A 20,006-nucleotide genomic window follows, 5' to 3' on the forward strand; every position below is an offset into this window, starting at 1 on the left:
GTACTAGCCTCAGGCCACTCTGTTACATGTTTTTTGTTTTTTTTTAACTTGTAATTTTATTCGTTTATTTTTATTTTTTTAAATTAAAGGAAAATTACTATCTACTACATGGGTAGTTTTATTATATTAGTTGGGATTTTCTTTAAATTAAATCATTTTATTTCAAAATATTAATTAAGGAGGGGTATTTTTGGAATTATAAATGATTCATCATTTTTGCCTTTTTGACTTTATGTATATAGATAAATTATTTTATTTCAAAATATTAATTAAGGAGGGGTAATTTTGGGATTACGAATGATTCATCTTTTTGCCTTCTGGCTTTATACATAGATAGAGACTAGCAGGTGTCCGCACACATTGTGTGAACAATTTCATTTCATTTTGTTTTGTTTTTTTTTTTTTAATCAAGAAGTGGGATTAGTTTTTAAAATTCTAAAAAAAAAAATTAAAAAAAAAAAAAAAAAAAAACAATGAAGAAAATTGAGATAATAATGAGCAATTTCTTCTATCGTGGGAATACTTTTTATATTTTTAATTTTTAAATAAGGCATGCTATGCTAACCTGATTGTGAGGTTACAATAAAAAACGGCCAAATTTATATTCATACTATATTGCCCCTAATTTTTATTTGAGTTCAATTTTGGTACGGGGGTTAAAATGGTAATTTTTTGGAGTTTTGGTTGACAACCAAAGTTTTATTAATAGGTAGGTTAGATATTAATAATAAAAAACGGCCAGCAACAAATATGGAAATATTTTTCAAAATTTTGATTGAATAATGAATAAAAAGTCAGTATAACTATATATATATATAACAACATTATCTATACTAAGAAGAAGAGGGTGAACTTAACCTCACAATAGGCTAGCAATAATATAGTTCAAATTCGCCTTTGTCGAGAATCAAACTTAAGACCATTCACTTACAACCAACCATACAACATCATGCGTACCGAATCCAATTAAGATGGTAGATCATAGATGCAAAGCACATTTTCTTGGAGACAAGGACATGGCAATGGCAGGAACAATAACGTGACTGATATCACCTTCTATATCCTCGTAACAAGCTGTGTGGTTTTAGATACAATGGAAATGGCAGGAACAAATAATGGGGACGAAAACATTGAAACCGATTGTACGGCAAACAATCAAATCAAATCTCTGAACTTGGCTCAAAATAGCTCAATAGACAATGCCTTTTTGACAAGTCTTGCATCTACTTTCCCCAATTTGGAAGTGCTCGATTTGCGCGGCTGCAAGGGAGTTACAGAAAGCGGCATTGTACAAGTACTGAAGAGATGCTCTGAGATTAGGGAATTGATGATAAATGGTAGAGTGAGGAAGAACCTTTGTTTACTCCTTGAGTTTGAACTTCCCAAGTTGAAGGTATTGAGTTGGATGTATTCCGGAATCGATGATGAGGCGTTGGCTATGATCGGAAAAAGATGTCCCAGCCTACAGATATTGAACTTGGCAGGCAGCGGCAGTTTGACCTCAGAGGGACGAAGGGAGCGGTGAAGAACTGCAAAAAGCTGAGGTAGATAAATTTACAGCAACTCTTTACGAAGACAAACCATCGGAACAGAAAGCAGCAATGCTTGCGTCAGTTAAACACTCTATTACTTGAACATAACCGTCATCACTAATGGAAAATACATGAGCTACTTATTCACAATGAGGGAAAAAGTAAGACTGAAACTAGTATGGACCTTCAATTTCACTTTTATTCCCTACGCAACTGGAAAAAATAATAGTTGACAAGGCACGAATCAAAATGCTGAGGAAACAGAGAGAGTGCCGACTGGTCTAATTCTTGTGATTTTCCTTGTACCGGAGACCAAGTTTAGAGAGAACAAGGCAGTAAGAATCCCAGTCAGTTCTTCGAAGATACTTCAATAACCTCTTCCTCTGCTGCACCATCGCTTGAAGACCCTTCAGAGAATGCTTGTCCTACACAAAACAAATATGCAAAGTTTTTATATCGAGTAATAAACCAACTTGGCACACATTCAGCATCCTAAAATCCAACACCAGTATATGGTTTTATATTTTTGGTCACGAGGTAAACCCTGACGACTCAATTCCTTTATTGGGTACATGGCAGTAACAGATTCCAAAGGCGTATAATCACTCACAAACCATATCTATCGAGTAAACCTGAGTAGGTTCTGCTCCAGTGAGGTTTAAAGTTCACCAATCTATGTAAACAGTAGTGAAGATGGGGAAAAAATAAGGCTAACAATAACTACAACAGCTATAGAGTGATGGGGAGGGGCAAAGTATGTACCAGACATGTATGTCGGTGTCCGAGTGTTAGATATGTATTTACAAATGTCTATGTACTCCCCTTTGTATTTACAAGAGAGCAGCATTTGGAAAACAGAATCACCAGAAAATCATAGTGTAAACCCAAATACACCAGCACCTAGATATTTGCACAGAACTAGTGTCAACATTTGTTTTCAAGGTCAACGTTTCAGAGTAACAGCTAGGATAAGCTACATTACGTTGATCCACCCAACATGCCAACCATTAATTTATCTCTAATTACTGTGGACTATTAAAACTTCACAAAACTATCTTAAACCCCACAAGTCAAAGTTGTACCACATAAATTACGCACTAGAAACAGAATGAGTCGAACTACTAATTAATTACCTGGACTATTAGCATGACAATAAAATTTTAAAATATGAACATGAAAGCATAAAACGGAAGATTATTGGTTCCATAGTGACCATTTTGAGTAAAACTGAAGATAGATGCTTGATTTTTGTCATCAGTTGTGCCACTGCAGAGCAACCAAAAAAACAAAATGTTTATTAACCTTCAAGTCGTGTTAGAAGGGGTAAACATGCTATGAACGTACTAATTTCAGCACAGTTGAACACTTTATTTTTCCCCGGCAAAGGGGTATAGGGTTGAAGATTTTTTCTCTTTAACTAAGTTCTAGGCCATAAACCATTTTAACTCGTTTAACAGCTAAAATAACAAATCCCAGTTTCGACTTATTCTTTTTCTCCCCTTCAATGGAGACCTTAACAATTGTTCTGTGCAGGTTGGAATGCTTAAAGGACCCCAATTGGGATCATATTCTAAAAATGTCTACTGTTTCTTTCTCTTCATATACACAAGGGAGCCGTCTGCCAAAGAAAACCTTTTATTGAGCCAGACATAACCAACTGAACCACATAGAAGAAGAGGAAAGTACACAACTCTGAACTCGAGTATAGCAGAAAGTGGTCAACTGATTCCTAGCAACTTTTTTCAGATACAAAATATTTACCTAAGAAGACCTCCACTTCCTGAAATTTCAAAGGTGAAGACACCCCATACCAAAGACCAAGCAAAGAAAGCCATTTTGGCAGTACTCCAGCTCAACAAATGGCCCTAAACGAAGGGGACGGATTCAAGCCAATGACATTTCTGTAGAATCTACGAACTTAAAACACCCTTATTGAACCCCACAGACCATCTAAATACATCTCTAAAACTCTTGAATTTTCAATACATGTAAATCCAAAAACATAAAACATTTCTTCCTATTTGTCTGTTTAATTTCTTTAGTTAGCTGCATTGATGATGGAAAGGGGCCTAGAAATATTTTTTATTGTACTGATGTTTATTTGCTAAAAGCAAAAGTAAAGGGGGCTATCACCCATTAAAATAATAAGTGGACACAACCCTGCGATGCAAACCTTCGTGCAAAGTGTAACCTTTCTCACCTTTTTCTTCTCCAGGAATAGTATAATGTGACAGCACAAAGGAAGAAAACTTTCAAACGATAACAAATTTGTTATGGGTGAAAGGAGATTGAAAGATTGTTTGCAAGTCAACTGAAAACCTGGAAGAAAAAAAGAATTAAATTTCTGGACAATTCAAACATTAGCTTGAATGTATGTGCCAATGATAAAGATAGAACACTTGCATGATCGACAAGAAAATCAGAAAAATTCATTATTCTACAAATAAAAAATGTAATGAACCCAAAATCAAAACCGAGTTTTTATTTGTTCCTAGAGTTCCACCTAAAAACACCTCATTGACAGTAAAAGTCATTATTCTACAAATAAAAGAGTGTAATGAACCCAAAATCGAAACTGATACCTTGAACTCGAGCAGAATCACAATCCGACTCTGACATTTTAAACTCATCTCTAACTTTGGCAAGCTCAAGCTTCAGTTTTTCTGCAGAAGACATGTTATCTGGATGGAAATACTGCATAAACATTTTATTAATGTATTAGGCACCAAACTATTGATCAAAATTAACAAAATTTGCGATGTGGAATTATTTCGTGTGAGAACCACAACAATTCAAGTATCTATTAAGTGAAACCAAAATTTCTCTGACCTTTCCAACAGATAGCATACAACATTAACTCAATAAGACCTCTCAAGTGATAACAAGGCAGTTGTGCGTACTATGGGTTGTTATGAAGGCTGATTAATAGAGGACAACACCATAGCACAAGGTGGAGAAAGGACAATTTTAGTATCTAAATTACGTGAATCTTTACTTGCCTTTTCCACCAAATTTTCCTTTGGAGGTTGCAGCATAAAGTTCAGAGTTCGACCTATATGTGACAAGATATCAATTCTCTGTACTGCAGCAAAAACAGAATCAATCAGTAAATTGCAAGATACTCATCAAATACAATCGATCGACCAACATAATTTGAAACTTTTGTTGTATCTTTAACTGTAAATTTAAAACATACAAATCAACAAGCTGAAATTTGTTAATTCACTTTTTTACTTTACATTGTGATAATCCAGCACTTCTCTTTGGAAAGAAAACAGAAGACAGAACTTAAGCCAATTCCTGTACCTAGGCCCCGTCTTCAAATTTTAATCAAACTGGGAAGAGCGCGAATATGCTTCAGTTGGGTAAGATCACTATATCTGTAGCACATCTAACTTACTCCAAACATAGAAAATCTTCACGTGTAGTATGAAAGTAAACTTAAACCTATGACTTCTGTAACAAGCGAAAATCTAGTACGCAAACAACAGAATACTATAAAGCCTGGAGCTATTACAGTCATAACAAACTTTGGAACTAAATCCAATTATAATTTTAATGGTTCTTATTCAATAATTAGCGATACAGAATTGTGGCTCCTATAATGCAAGTAGCACAACAATTTCATCCCATTCCATCAGTACAACATCTCAGCGAACAAACTGTTTAATTCAAAAAGTGAACTTTTCAAATAACACAACACAAAAAAGAAATCCTGCAGAGAACTGCTCACTTACTCGATGATTTCTTTGCCTTTTCCTGGTCCGACCTTTGCAACTTCACCAAGCTTTCCCGTAAATCCTCGAATGTAACGTTGCCAATGGCGGCCTCAACTTCTCCCCCAACTCTGCGTAACTTTACATCTTCACGAAATCCGTCTTCATTTCATTCCAGCCATTTTCTGCATTTTTCTCGTTTCTTAACTCCTTATCGAAAATTGACCATGGCAAAGAAGTGCCAATCCCTCCTATCACATTCGGCTGGTTCAGCTTCTGGCGCAAACTCTCCGTATACTGCGACAATGACGAAGGGTCCTTCTATCATTTTGCACACTGGGATTATTTATCTTCCTCAAACTCTCTCGAATCGTATCAAAAGAGAGCTTCCGGTCACTATCGGCATTGCCGCCCTCGGCCTTGCCAAGCACATTTCTCTTGTAGAGCTCTTGAAAAGAGATTTGCTGTGGGAAACCTGAAGCCGTAGAAGAATGTTGCGAAAATGCAGGGCCTGATTCTGTGGGGTCCGGCACGGAGGATCCGCGCCGAAACTCGGAGAGGTTTTTGCGGATTTCTTCCAAGGAAGCAACTTTGGAGGTCCCGGATGGGGAAGGGTTTGTACATGACGGATTTTGAGGAGTGGGTCTACTCTGTTCCGGCGGCGGCGGCGATTGTTGCTGCTGTTGGTGTCGCCTGAGGCTGGCTTTGACGTCGCTGAAATAGGAAGAGAGCGGAAGAGTGAGAATGGGGGTTTGGGTCCGTGGGTTCCTTCGGGTCAAAAGGGTCCTTTTGGTCAGATGGAAATTTGAGAGAAATATTGAAATGTGGTGTAAGGTGTAAGATAATAGTAAGGTATTTATAAAAATTATATAATTTTAAAAAATTTGATTTTTTTTTTGAATTTTTATTAACTTAATTAATTTGGACCATTGGATATTAAAAAAGTTGAAATCCAACATCCAAATTGTGACATGTGGCCTAACGATAACATTTCTAATTTCTTTATTTTTTTTAATTTTTTTTAAACCCGAAAAAGTGGACCGTTGATCTGAAAATCAAATGGTCGAGATTGTGTCACGTCACTAGTCGTTGGGCAAGGTTTGAATTTTTTTAACCTTGGAAATCCAACGGCCTAGAAGCAGTCGTGTTGCTCCAATGCAACAGTAATTGAGTGGGCTACCACGTGGGGTCCACCTTCTGAAAACATTATCAGAGACGCACCCCCACGTTCGTGTATATGTGCCTGAAGCATGACGTCAGCCTTGCGTTACATCCATCCAGGGGCTTTAGCTGTGGACTTTCGCTTGACTTCTTTATCGGGCTTGCCTTGAGCCCAATTACCCGAGTAGGCTAGAGGGTTTTGGGTTTTTTTTTTTTTTTTTTTTGGGGGTTGGGGGGAAGTAGGGGCAAGACAATGGGTTTCATTGCCCATCACGGAAGTACTCTTATACCTTTTCTTTTTGTTTTTTCTTTTCCATTTGAGAAATCAATTGTCTCATGGGCTAGGCCAATAGGAAATGAAGCTACTCTTGAAAATAAAATCCAATTCCTTTCTTGACTTTGCGATACCTCCACAAAACCAAATTCATTCATCTTTTAATTTCTTAAAAGATCAACACTTTTAGGTCAAAGCTAAATAATTTTACCAACTAAGTCATTTTGACCAACAATACATATTAAAGCACAACTTAATAAATTACTAGAGAAAAATTACTTAACGGGTATAATAAAAGCACGTTAGACAAGCACTTTGAGCAATTATCATCTCCCTCTTTTCAAACAAGTGGACGTGCACAAAAATAATTACGGTTTAAAATAAATAGTAAAAGTAATTTCTTTACCCTTACTCTCCTAAAAAAGGTAAATTTGCTCTTAGAGATCAAGTTGACGACCTTCCTATTTTAGAGGCCACTTTTAATTAAAATATATAATTTCAAGGAAAAATATGGTCTTTGGATCTCTTCTACCAATACCGTCCGGATCACTAATAATTTCAAGGAAAGAGATCCTTTCTGGATCTCTTCCATCAAGATTACCGGATCAAGTGATCGACCCTTCCAAATTTCATCAAACGGCCCACTTGTTTTGACCTATTAAAAGTTGTGATATTTTTTAGCCGTTGGATGAAATTTGGAAGGTCCGGATCACTTGATGGAAAAGATCCGGAAAAGATCACTTTCCTTATTTCAAGAACCTATCGTGATAAAAATCTGACAATTAAAGTTTAAAAAATAAAACTAAAAGGAATTGCCAACATCCGAAGCCAAACGCGTCGCATCGTCAACTGACAAACATCAAGTAATGTCATTCATATCATATTTTTGTATCACATTTTCATACTATCTTAAGTGACATTTGATGTGGACATCCATATCATTTGAATTAATTAGATTTTTAAATTTAATCTATACATATAAAGGGAGAATGCCAGTTTGGTGAAGCTTTCCAGAATGCCAAAAATGCCCATTTGTTTCTTTCACATCAAAACCCAAAAAATTCAAAAAATGAGGACAAACTGGTAAAAAATCATAACTAAAAAAAAAGCTGTATTGGAAATCAAAATAAATAAATAAAAAAGAAAATGGAATTTAAAACCAATACTGGTCAAAAGTCCATGTAGTGAGTAACTGATCAATGCAATATTGCAAATTGATCTTTATTTGCCACTCACTACTACGATCTGATAGTATTCCTCTTCACTTGGAAGTGAGAGGTTTTAGGTTTGAATCTCGTGGATGGCGAATTCAATACCAAATTAGGCTGCCCATTATATGCCTTAGCTGAACTCTTCATCCCCGTAGTCTAAAAATGTCGATGTAGAAAAAAAAAATTATTGATCTTCATTTGAAAAAAGAATTTAAAAAAAAAAAAAAAGTAGATAAATAGATGCAGCAAAAAAACCAATCCAAAAAAAACGAAAAATGAAAAAAATGTTGGAGGGAAACATGGGACTTTGGGAGATATTGCAGTTTTCAAACTGCTTTCAATAATTGAATAAAATATAAAAAATAAAAAGAAACCTAATACGTTTACAGTTATAACTGCTATTCTACAATTGAAGGCTTGAACTGTGCAATGGGATTATGGGAGCGATAGCCGTGCAATGGGATTGAGCGGTTCTGTGGAATGCGAACGTGCATGGTGTTGGAAATGTGCCTTAAAACCAATCATATGATGATACTTTACGGACATTTCACAAAGTTAAACTAATGTAGCTTAAATGTAAAGGGCAAAGATTATTGTTTGAGCCATCTCATATAAATGTTATATGCTTAAACGATAAGTCCAAGGAATATGTGATTGGAAGAATGCGATCTAAAGAAGTTAGATTCATGAGACCATTCTTTCGTTGACACATCCTAAACGTTCCTGATCATAGGATTGTCAATTGGGCATTGACAGTCCGTTAAGATCAGTACATGCTATGTCTTCTCTCAGGGAGAGTGACTAGTCTCGAGTCATTGGTGTGTGTGTGACATCAAGACAAGTACGTAGGTGCTCAATAGAGAATGAGTTCACTGAACACGATCAACGAAGAGTTCTCATATTCATGTCACATGAGAACTCATGGTTGGGATAATGCAAATTAGTCTTTTGACCTGAGGCATCACAATGAATGCAAATCTTATGTTAAAGTTATTCTATAATGATAGAATGTATATGAGAGATATAGTCTATATAATGGAATGGAAATCTATAATGATATATTTCAAGATATAATTGGATTATATCAATCCCTAAAATAGACAAGAAATGCTAGGAAGTTTCTCATTTGATGATAAACTTCAATTAGAATGACAATTCTAGTGAGACTAGGAAGTTGTTCTTCTCAAAGAGAATGTACCCTTTGACTCCCAAAGAAATAATGCGTAAATAGAATCCTTTATGCATAAGCAGAAAGGTGATTTATGTATTTCATATTGTATGAAAAACATTGATATAAGATGTACCTAGAAAGGTACAAGACAATATCAGTGCAAGCCTCGGATCAGAACCATGGCAACTGTCAAGTGAGTCCTTAAGTATTTGAGAAATACTAAAGGATATATTACTCAATAATTGAGAAAGAATTAGAGTAACGTAATGAAAGCGTAAATGTATTAGATTATGAATCTAATCCATCATTGGATATTTCTTCATTATGAATGAAGAGATAAACATATATCTCTTTATTATGACTAAAAAGATATTTGGATGGAAACATTAAAGTAATGACTTTAGTGTGTTCCATTATGAATGCAACATATATTGCCATATAGAAGTTTACAACAATGTTGTTTGGATGGGAAAGTTCATTTATGAACTCTCTATTCGGTTCCAACCAGAAAGTGTATGACACTAATGGGGCGATAGCTCAAGCCAGGGAAATCAAGGTCCGAACTCAAATGAGAGACTGAACCACATGATTAGGAATCATGAATAATGGTGACGTCGTTATTCTCAAGGTTGCTTCTATGGATAACATATAGATATTCATCTTATTTAGGCCTACTACTCAGCCATTTATGAAATGAATTACAGAAGAGGTATCATCACTGATAACCAAGCTGATTGGCTCTAGTGCAAGTGGGAGATTGTTGGAAATGTGCCCTAAAACCAATCATATGATGATACTTTACGGACATTTCACAAAGTTAAACTAATGTAGTTTAAATGTAAAGGGCAAAGATTATTGTTTGAGCCGTCTCATATAAATGTTATATGCTTAAACGATAAGTCCAAGGAACATGTGATTGGAAGAATGCGATCTAAAGAAGTTAGATTCATGAGACCATTCTTTCGTTGACACATCCTAAACGTTCCTGATCATAGGATTGTCAATTGGGCATTGATAGTCCGTTAAGATCAGTACGTGCTATGTCTTCTCTCAGGGAGAGTGACTAGTCTCGAGTCATTGGTGTGTGTGACATCAAGACAAGTACGTAGGTGCTCAATAGAGAATGAGTTCACTGAACACGATCAACGAAGAGTTCTCATATTCATGTCACATGAGAACTCATGGTTGGGATAATGCAAATTAGTCTTTTGACCTGAGGCATCACAGTTGTCTTGTGGTTAGGTCCTTAATCTTTGATTATGTCAAAGTCACTCCATCAGGAGGGTGTCCACGGCATCGTTAGGGTTAAGCCACTTAGCCATGGAGGCAAGTGAATGCGCAACAAGGGATCTCTAACCTTCAAACTGTTTGAGGGAGAATACTCTATGATATGATTAAGAATCTTTGGCCAAAGTATGAATGAGATTTAGGAATGTGTTCCAAATCACATTCAAGGTAATCATATAAGCACAAGACTCACATTGGATAGTAGACATGAATAAACTATCAAACCAAACAATGTGGTCAAGAGTATTGTATTAGAGAAAGACCGTATTGCATTTGTAATCCTAAAACCGAATAGGTTCTCCACCTCTTCTGATTAGCTTGGGTAACCATGACATGCTGCTAGGTGTCAACCATGGTTTGTGGAAGCCCTAAAAGTGTATTATCACTAACGGGAGAATTGAAAGTAAGTTTCAATTCACAATCGATTTGAAAGAGTTTGAATCGCCCACTGCCTCGCTAAAAGGAACCTAATGGATCGTACACCGTGTAAGGTAGAGATTGAAGATTCAACGGAGATGAGTGAGAATAATTAAATGGTTTAATTATTTATGGCAAGGATTAATTAATATGATTATTAATCAAACGAATAAGTTCGTTAGAAGACCTCGGGATAGTTTTGGACCTTAAGGCCCAATGGGCTTCGAACGTCAAGTCCATTGACTTAAGTTGTGTGACAACTTAATGAATAATGATTCACAAAGGCCCAAATAGCCCAATAAATCCCATATGGCCGGCCATGTTAGAGAATGAGTGGTTTTGGACTTATTTACAAGTTTGCCACTCAAATGAATTAAAGAATAAGTATGACTTTATAGCCAAAATTCATCAAGGTTTTTTTTTTGGAGAAAAGATGAGAACACAAACCTCTCTTTGCTCTCAAAGAGGCTGGCCACCCTAGAGGAAAATAGCTAGCAATCTTACTTCCTCTAGGTCACTCATTTCTTCTACAATATGCCTTGGTGTGGAGACTTAGAGGTTCTCAATTTTGGGAACTTGGAGAAACCTTTTCATCCATCCAAATCCATGGATCTAAGATGCAAGGAATGAAGGCCCTCTCTTTGGGTGATTAGCCTTTGCTTATGCAAAGAGGAATCTACAAAGGTATTGATTTCTCAACTCACTTTGTTTTGAGTTGAGTCTTGGTTCACCTATCTACTAGGCTTTGAAGTTCATGGGTTAAGTTTTGTTTTTGAGTGCATATAAACATGATTCCGCCTTTTAATTGTTAATTGCATGTTGTTGATGTTGCTCAAATGAACTTGTTTTTCACAAATCTTCCTTCACATGGAAATCAAAGCGAACGTGGGATATGATCATATGAAGCAATTTTGCGGGAAGAGCTAAATAAAACACAAAATAAAAGAGAGAATCTGAAGAGAACAAATTGAAATTGTTTTGCTGGAGAAGATGAAATTGGAAAAAAACCAACAAGAACTCGTCCTTTGAGAAAGTCAGTAATAAAATTTCTTTTGTGGTTAATCTTTTGTGTTTTGTTCTCTGCTCCTTATTCCTTAATGTTAATCTTCTCATGCATTTTCACACAATTATTGAATCGAATTTCTTCTACGTGAAGGACTGTGCCCTGGCCACGGGCGGGAGCACTAACACCGGGGTGCAGGTTTATGAGCTCTCAATGCATCTCAATATAACATGTGCAACTCATGGCAACCAGTACGACAGTATCGAAGTTGCCTAACTCATAACTGTATTCATGCTATAACGCAATCGATTCAACTATTACCATAAACTCATCTGAACTTACCTGGGTGTCCTGAGTGCACCTTTGCACTTGGAAGCATTCCCAATAATTATATGCAAGTAATATACGTATGGATATATCATGATGCAATCTACTACTTAACCATGTCGTAGCATTTTCAATTATAAACAATATGGTGTGAAGTGTACAATCAGTAACGCCCTACTCCCAAACTACTTATTTTCAGGGATAATTATCCATGACAACCCAATTAACTCTAATTTAACTAACTAATTCACAAAACTAAAACTTGCCTTTACAAATTTCCTTCGCATTACTCAATTTCCCAAGCAAGGCTTTTGTCTCAAATATTTTATGGTTGCATCTAACGTCTCGTTAGACTGCCTACGTACCCTAGACAGGGATCAAGCCATTCGTAGTTCATATAATACTTCAAGCATTCACAATAAATATGTATGAAAGTAATATGCCTAATCAATTCAAAAGTGTCGATAGAAGTCCCAATAATATGTACGATAAAAAGGAAAAGATGCACTTACCTGGAGTCCATGCTATGATTCTCTAGGGCACGCATCGAGGCGTCCTGAATGATTGGTCCCTGTGACCAATTATCAAATCACATCTCAGAACTCTTATCTGTAGAATATGTAATTCACATAAAACACAACCTCAACGACATTCTAAAATAGTTTGATACCCATTGACCACAAGTCAACCGTCGATCAAAGATCGACGATAGGGTTTACAATCCTGTATAACTTGACCCAGAAGATCCGCATATCAGATTTCCAATCCGCAACACCCAACGATCCACAATATGTTTCTAGAAAAACATATTAAAATTTCATTACGATCCAACGGTCAGATCTCCGCCAATTGCCTAAAACAAGTGGCCGTGAACATTTATTTTACTAACTTACAAATCCAATTCAGGAAGATCCGTAAGTCGGATTCCCGATCCGTAAATTCCTATAATCTTTAAATATTACGTATTATAATGTATACAATTTTGGTGACGATCCAACGGTCGGATCATCGAGTCACATTTTATCAAGTAACGTATCGTAACGAATTTAGGTTCCAACTATCAACCTACGTCATTCAAATGACAAAACTAAATTCAAGAAATTTGACATTGCCTAAAAATAGCATTGGCGGCCCACTGGCCACGCGCCGCCGCGGGTGGCGGTCGGCCGCCCCGACTCGCCGGAAAATTCAACTATTTCCAAAAATTCTCAAACTTCACAGAAATGAAGATCTCAGTGAGTGGAGCAACTTTCATACCTGCCACGAAGTCCAAAAGTGGACGGAAGATGGTCAATTTTGCCCACGAAACCGGCGGGTGCCTAAAACTTCCCGACATCGATTCGTCGTCTACGGTGGTCCAACGGGGTCAAGGTTGGTTGGGTTTTGCTCCTGGGATGATGGGCTACAAAGCCCAAGTGGTGGCATGGGCCATTGCTTTGCCGATTTGCCGGAAAATCGAGAAGGGTGGCCGGAGCACCATTGATTTTCGTCAACTTTCGTGGCCTCAAACCGCCTCATACCATGGTTAATCAAGGTGGTTCTTGGGTGGGTTTTGTAGAGGGGAATGAGAGCTTCAAGATGGTGGTGGTGGCATCGAAAAACTCCACCGGAGTTGGCCGGAATCGGCCTTGGAAAGTGGGTGGTCGCGAGTGGGAAAAACCCACGGGAAGCTGGGATATATTTTTATTTTTTTTTTCTTTTCTTTCCTTTTTCTGATTGGGCTTCACCTTAAATAACCAATTTCTGATTGGGGATTTAATTTAATCAACACTAAACCTTGAATAACCAATTTCGAACGTCCGTAACTATACCGTTATAATTCGGACTCACAAACGGCTTTCGCCTATGCGTTCACATCCACGAGTATTACGAGAATATGTTAAAAGAATAAGTCATACGTCTCTCTAGACGATGGTCAACAGAAGTCAAAGTCATTGCCTCTAGGGCAATTTTGTAAATTCACGCTTTTTAAATAAAATAAAAACGTAAAATTTGGAACGGGTTGTCACAATCTACCCACCTTAAGAAAATTTCGTCCTCGAAATTTAAAATCGTCAGTCCAACGTTGAATACTCAAATTTAAAGAGATAGGTATGTAAATACATACACGAGGAAGACATCAAGTTATAGCGACTACATAAAAAAAAAAGATGACATTCTGTCATGATCGGAGTGTAGTGACTCTTCTTTCATGCCTCCAAATTCCTACTATCCTCGCATAAACATATTCAAAGCGTAATGCACTTCGAAATTAAGCATGTAATATTTTTGGGTCAAGCCCACCTAACAATTAACGAATTAAATAAGTAAATACGAATATTGACGTAGAATAATCTACTTGTTTACTTACTTAACAACCCAACGAATAAGTTATTAATATTACGGTCTGTACCCCACAAAACCGACAATTCACTGTTGTCTTGATAAGCAAGTAACAATTCCCGAGGGTACAATATTACCATCTTGCCCCTTAATGGGAAATACACATACCAGCCTCGATCGTACTCATTCACTACCTTCTGAGGCAACATCGTCAATAACATAAATTTTCAACATCACAATCTCAATCAAATATTTGTTCGCAATAATCTGCTGTAAATCACAAGTTGCACATACAATATTTGTATTATATTTCGAAGGATACCATACTCCTAAACAGGAATGTAACCGTAGTTACCCATAATTCTAACAAAAGTATACGTCTATTAAATATGCACTGTGCGTAAAATCTTCATACATCAACTCCAATGATACCATAGTTAACCCGAAATTGTAACTGTGGTTACAAGTGACTAGAATGGAAATAAGGATATACTGTAACCATGCTACTGGTGGGACAAACAAGATGCAACTCGTCCACAAAGGTCTGAGTAACTCATTTCAAACTAATCGTTAATCTAGGAGTAGAAATGCAATACTGAACAACTTCTAATACTCAAAACCTTCATAACGACTTCCAAAGGCTTGGAAGTGAAACATGTAACACGATGAAATATACATACACCAAGATGATAATCTTGTCAGGTTTCTATTTGTTGAATTTGTATAGAAGTCTAGGAGTAGTTTTCTCAAAAAGTCATCGTCCTCTGGACGCAATTAGAAAATTGTAGTTGCCCAAGGAAGTTTGAACTCTATATCCTCAATATCCCCACGACATTAATCAAAAGTGGGGTGCATCTAGAGTGAGGATTCATTTAGAACACATCAAAGGGAGCCTTGATTTATCTTTTTCCTACTTCCACATTTGATCACGTCACAAAGAGAACTTCTAGATCTCATCCCCCGAAGAGGTTGACTACGTCCCACTTCTATCTTAGTGGTCTTCACAAGTGTCTTGTTGTTGAAATTTCAACACCCATTTTAAGGAAATAACTATTGCCAATACTTTAATTTTTAGAGCAAGAAGAATATTGTTTTCTACTTAAGTAAACAACCACCAATTGGAACATCATATAAGCGTATCATTGGTTTAGCATCACGATTAATGAATTTCACATTCTTTACATATACAACATATCTCGAACTGCGCATATAAAAAGATACTTCCTAACTCCATTCATACAAAATGATTAAAATCATTTGAACCATTTCTTGGTAGATTAAAGGCAACTCTATATCGATACTCATACTTCCCAATTAAATAGAAAAGGACAGGCTGGAAGTGTGCGAGAGTAGATACACCATAGTGCACTCATAGATGCCAATTTAATTCTACTATTGCCTCCGACAAAACTTAGCTTGTTCCAAAAAGTAAATGTAATAAAAAGTTCGAAGATCAATGAAGATTTGGACACACTTTTCTACATAAGAGTCCCAATCAATATTCCAATGAAATTAGAAATTGTTAATTCTAGGTCATAAGTATGATGGTTCATCTTTAGCGGTTCTACCACCGAGAAACATAAGCGTTAACATACTAAGAAAGTCTGAATCCGAATTGACTTATCACATCAATCGATAATCACCATGCATCATCAAAATCTCCCCAGAGAAGTGTCATCTAGCCTTCGAAATAAGGTAATGACTGTTGACTTTAGGTCAATGAATAAGATGGTTCGTTTCAAACGATTCTAATCGTGAAAAATAAAAGCAATACTCTGCCATGTTGCCATACCAACTTAACAATGTGGTGGTATCCGCGGTAAGATTTTTGGGATATGACGCCAAAAGTATACGTCCTCGAATTTACAGTACTACTAACCAACTCTACGACACGAACTAAAAGGTCTTCACAGTTTCCTTGACACTCATAACAATCTAACAGTGAGATATCATCCCGCATTTCGATTCTAATGTCTACCTATGGAAGTGATCGAGAGGTGGTTAGTCAAAGGGTTTTCGTTTACCTAGATAAGTGATAGGGTAAAAACAACAATCATGAGTTTACCGTCCTATTGCAAAGCTTATTCCTAAGCTTCCACAATCCTAATTTATTCGGCTCAAGCGAAGTAGTTCATTGATCCTAGGAGGATTTGATGATTGCTTTTCGGATTTCTATAACTCCCAGGATATGATAACTTACATTCGCAAGCCTATTCTTACCCATTTAATAAGTACAACTACGAAAGCAAAAATCTGGAATAGTGTTGATTGAAAAATCCCAATGCTAGAAAAAGACCTTGCCTAAGATCTACTTTCAAAAAGACTTCATCGACAGTCGATCTTCCTCCTAAAGATCCAACATGAACACAAGTATGCTTGAAGATATTAGTGCTAATAGGGACCAAACAATAATTATCCCTCCGATGATCTTCCGCGAAATGCTACTAAGAAATCAAGACTAACTAAGATTTCCAATCTTTAAAGAATCAATACTAACGGCGGTAGGACAATGATAGAATTATTTGGTAATATCTCTGGCGATACCTGATTATCAAAACATTAATTTAGGTCATCAACTTGCCTCAAATCTACACTTCCCCCCCTTCAAGGGAAATCTTCGCTTTAGTTCTATGGACATCGCCAAAATGATTTTATAAAATGTCGTCAAGGCCACAAAATTGTCCAAAACTGAAGAAAAGTTAACATATTTTTCCATATTCGACGATGTGGCATCATTCGAACGTCAAACAAAAAAACCAAGAGTGCTCACGTCACGCGTGTGATGAACACAATACTGCCCAACATATGCTCTGATACCAAACTGACACACCCCGACCCAGAAAGTCCACTTGGACCCTGAATCGAGCTGTGCTGGCCGACACCTGGAAGGTGACGAAGTCATAAAATGTGATAGTGTATAAAAAGTGAATGAATTTGAATCTAAAAGTGTCTAAATACCAGAGTGCGCTACGAGTGGGAGCGAACCCATTTCACACGCGATGTCAGAGCATAAGTAAGGTACAGTAGTGTGGGTAAGAATCATACCCTCAAAAATATCCATCAATACTAAGATTCGCCACAGATTCTTGTCGATACAAACTCAGCAGTTAAAACCTGGAGGGCACCAAACAGAAGGTGTGAGTAAGCAATAAAACCAAGCTTCCCAAAGTTACTACCTCTCAAAAAGTAATGCCCCTAAATGTAAAACCCGTATCGTTTTCCATAAGACAGTACAACATATATACATATATCCAAACCATACTCAGAAATGACCAAAACCACGGTTTGCCATCAACTCCACCATACATTAATAAGTAGGCCAAATGAACTAAATCAATACAAAGTGATATATCAGTCAGAGTCATCTAAAATGACTTGTACATCTTATCCATATCTCATCAATCATGGCTAGCATATAAGTCGGAGTCACCTATAGTGACCTGTACGACTTATCCATATCTCATCAATCATGGCTAGCATATAAGTCGGAGTCACCTACAGTGACCTATACGACTTATCCATATCTTATCAATCCTGGCTAGCTAATAGCTCAATAAGCATACCTGCACACGAGTCGGAACCACCTAAAGTGGTCTGTACGACAGGACTGGGTGTAAATAAATACGCTCAAGTGCTACGATCACGTGAAGACTGTGCGAATAATCGCGGGTCACCTACAAGTCGGAACCACCTAAAGTGGTCTGTACGATAGGACTGTGCACCTACCTTGAATCCAAGGTGAGCGTAAGGTGCGAGAGGTGAACATCACGTGAAGGACTGTGCACTGGCCACGGGCGGGAGCACTAACACCGGGGTGCAGGTTTATGAGCTCTCAATGCATCTCAATATAACATGTGCAACTCATGGCAACCAGTACGACAGTATCGAAGTTGCCTAACTCATAACTGTAGTCATGCTATAACGCAATCGATTCAACTATTACCATAAACTCACCTGAACTTACCTGGGTGTCCTGAGTTCACCTTTGCACTTGGAAGCATTCCCAATAATTATATGCAAGTAATATACATATGGATATATCATGATGCAATCTACTACTTAACCATGTCGTAGCATTTTCAATTATAAACAATATGGTGTGAAGTGTACAATCAGTAACGCCCTACTCCCAAACTACTTATTTTCAGGGATAATTATCCATGACAACCCAATTAACTCTAATTTAACTAACTAATTCACAAAACTAAAACTTGTCTTTACAAATTTCCTTCGCATTACTCAATTTCCCAAGCAAGGCTTTTGTCTCAAATATTTTATGGCTGCATCTAACGTCTCGTTAGACTGCCTACGTACCCTAGACAGGGATCAAGCCATTCGTAGTTCATATAGTACTTCAAGCATTCACAATAAATATGTATGAAAGTAATATGCCTAATCAATTTAAAAGTGTCGATAGAACTCTCAATAATATGTACGATAAAAAGGAAAAGATGCACTCACCTGGAGTCCACGATATGATTCTCTGGGGCACGCATCGAGGCGTCCTGAATGATTGGTCCCTGTGACCAATTATCAAATCACATCTCAGAACTCTTATCTGTAGAATATGTAATTCACATAAAACACAACCTCAACGACATTCTAAAATAGTTTGATACCCATTGACCACAAGTCAACCGTCGATCAAAGATCGACGATAGGGTTTACAACCCTGTATAACTTGACCCAGAAGATCCGCATATCAGATTTCCAATCCGCAACTCCCAACAATCCACAATATGTTTCTAGAATAACATATTAAAATTTCATTACGATCCAACGGTCAGATCTCCGCCAATTGCCTAAAACAAGTGGCCGTGAACATTTATTTTACTAACTTACAAATCCAATTCAGGAAGATCCGTAAGTCGGATTCCCGATCTGTAAATTCCTATAATCTTTAAATATTACGTATTATAATGTATCCAATTTTGGCGACGATCCAACGGTCGGATCATCGATTCACATTTTATCAAGTAACGTATCGTAACGAATTTAGGTTCCAACTATCAACCTACGTCATTCAAATGACAAAACTAAATTCAAGAAATTTGACATTGCCTAAAAATAGCATTGGCGGCCCATTGGCCACGCGTCGCCGCGGGTGGCGGTCGGCCGCCCCGACTCGCCGGAAAATTCAACTATTTCCAAAAATTCTCAAACTTCACAGAAATGAAGATCTCAGTGAGTGGAGCAACTTTCATACCTTCCACGAAGTCCAAAAGTGGACGAAAGATGGTCAATTTTGCCCACGAAGCCGGCGGGTGCCTAAAACTTCCCGACATCGATTCGTCGTCTACGGTGGTCCAACAGGGTCAAGGTTGGTTGGGTTTTGCTCCTGGGATGATGGGCTACAAAGCCCAAGTGGTGGCATGGGCCATTGCTTTGCCGATTTGCCGGAAAATCGAGAAGGGTGGCCGGAGCACCATTGATTTTCGTCAACTTTCGTGGCCTCAAACCGCCTCATACCATGATTAATCAAGGTGGTTCTTGGGTGGGTTTTGTAGAGGGGAATGAGTGTTTCAAGATGGTGGTGGTGGCATCGAAAAACTCCACCGGAGTTGGCCGGAATCGGCCTTGGAAAG

The 20,006-nt window shown here is 37.4% G+C and overlaps 1 protein-coding gene across 3 annotated transcripts; it reads right to left on the bottom strand.

The window, feature by feature from the left end:
• Positions 1–889: 889 nt before the first annotated feature.
• LOC137740043 (uncharacterized) lies at positions 890–4,596 on the bottom strand. 3 transcript variants are annotated; one of them, XR_011069125.1, is made up of 5 exons: positions 4,362–4,596; positions 4,115–4,226; positions 3,733–3,851; positions 1,717–1,957; positions 890–1,529 (listed from the first exon to the last, which is right to left on the bottom strand). XR_011069125.1 is itself a non-coding variant. In XM_068479830.1 (4 exons), exons 1-4 carry the CDS (start codon positions 4,377–4,379, stop codon positions 1,814–1,816), a joined length of 393 nt encoding a protein of 130 aa, XP_068335931.1. In that variant the 5' UTR covers positions 4,380–4,596; the 3' UTR covers positions 890–1,813. The 3 variants fall into 3 exon arrangements, 1 of the variants encoding a protein (XP_068335931.1); XR_011069126.1 differs by having other exon boundaries at positions 1,717–2,798; XM_068479830.1 differs by having other exon boundaries at positions 890–1,957.
• Between the last annotated feature and the right edge of the window lie 15,410 nt (positions 4,597–20,006).

The sequence above is a fragment of the Pyrus communis genome, chromosome 7, assembly GCF_963583255.1.
Source record: "Pyrus communis chromosome 7, drPyrComm1.1, whole genome shotgun sequence".
In the NCBI taxonomy this organism is placed as follows: domain Eukaryota; kingdom Viridiplantae; phylum Streptophyta; class Magnoliopsida; order Rosales; family Rosaceae; genus Pyrus; species Pyrus communis.

Excerpts from the sequence above, each read along its gene's own strand:
- LOC137740043 (XM_068479830.1), bottom strand. Across the intron at positions 3,852-4,114 it reads TGATTCTGCTCGAGTTCAAG|GTTTTCAGTTGACTTGCAAA; the intron begins GTATCAGTTTCG and ends TTTTTCTTCCAG. Across the intron at positions 1,958-3,732 it reads TATTCCTGGAGAAGAAAAAG|GACAAGCATTCTCTGAAGGG; the intron begins GTGAGAAAGGTT and ends TGTTTTGTGTAG.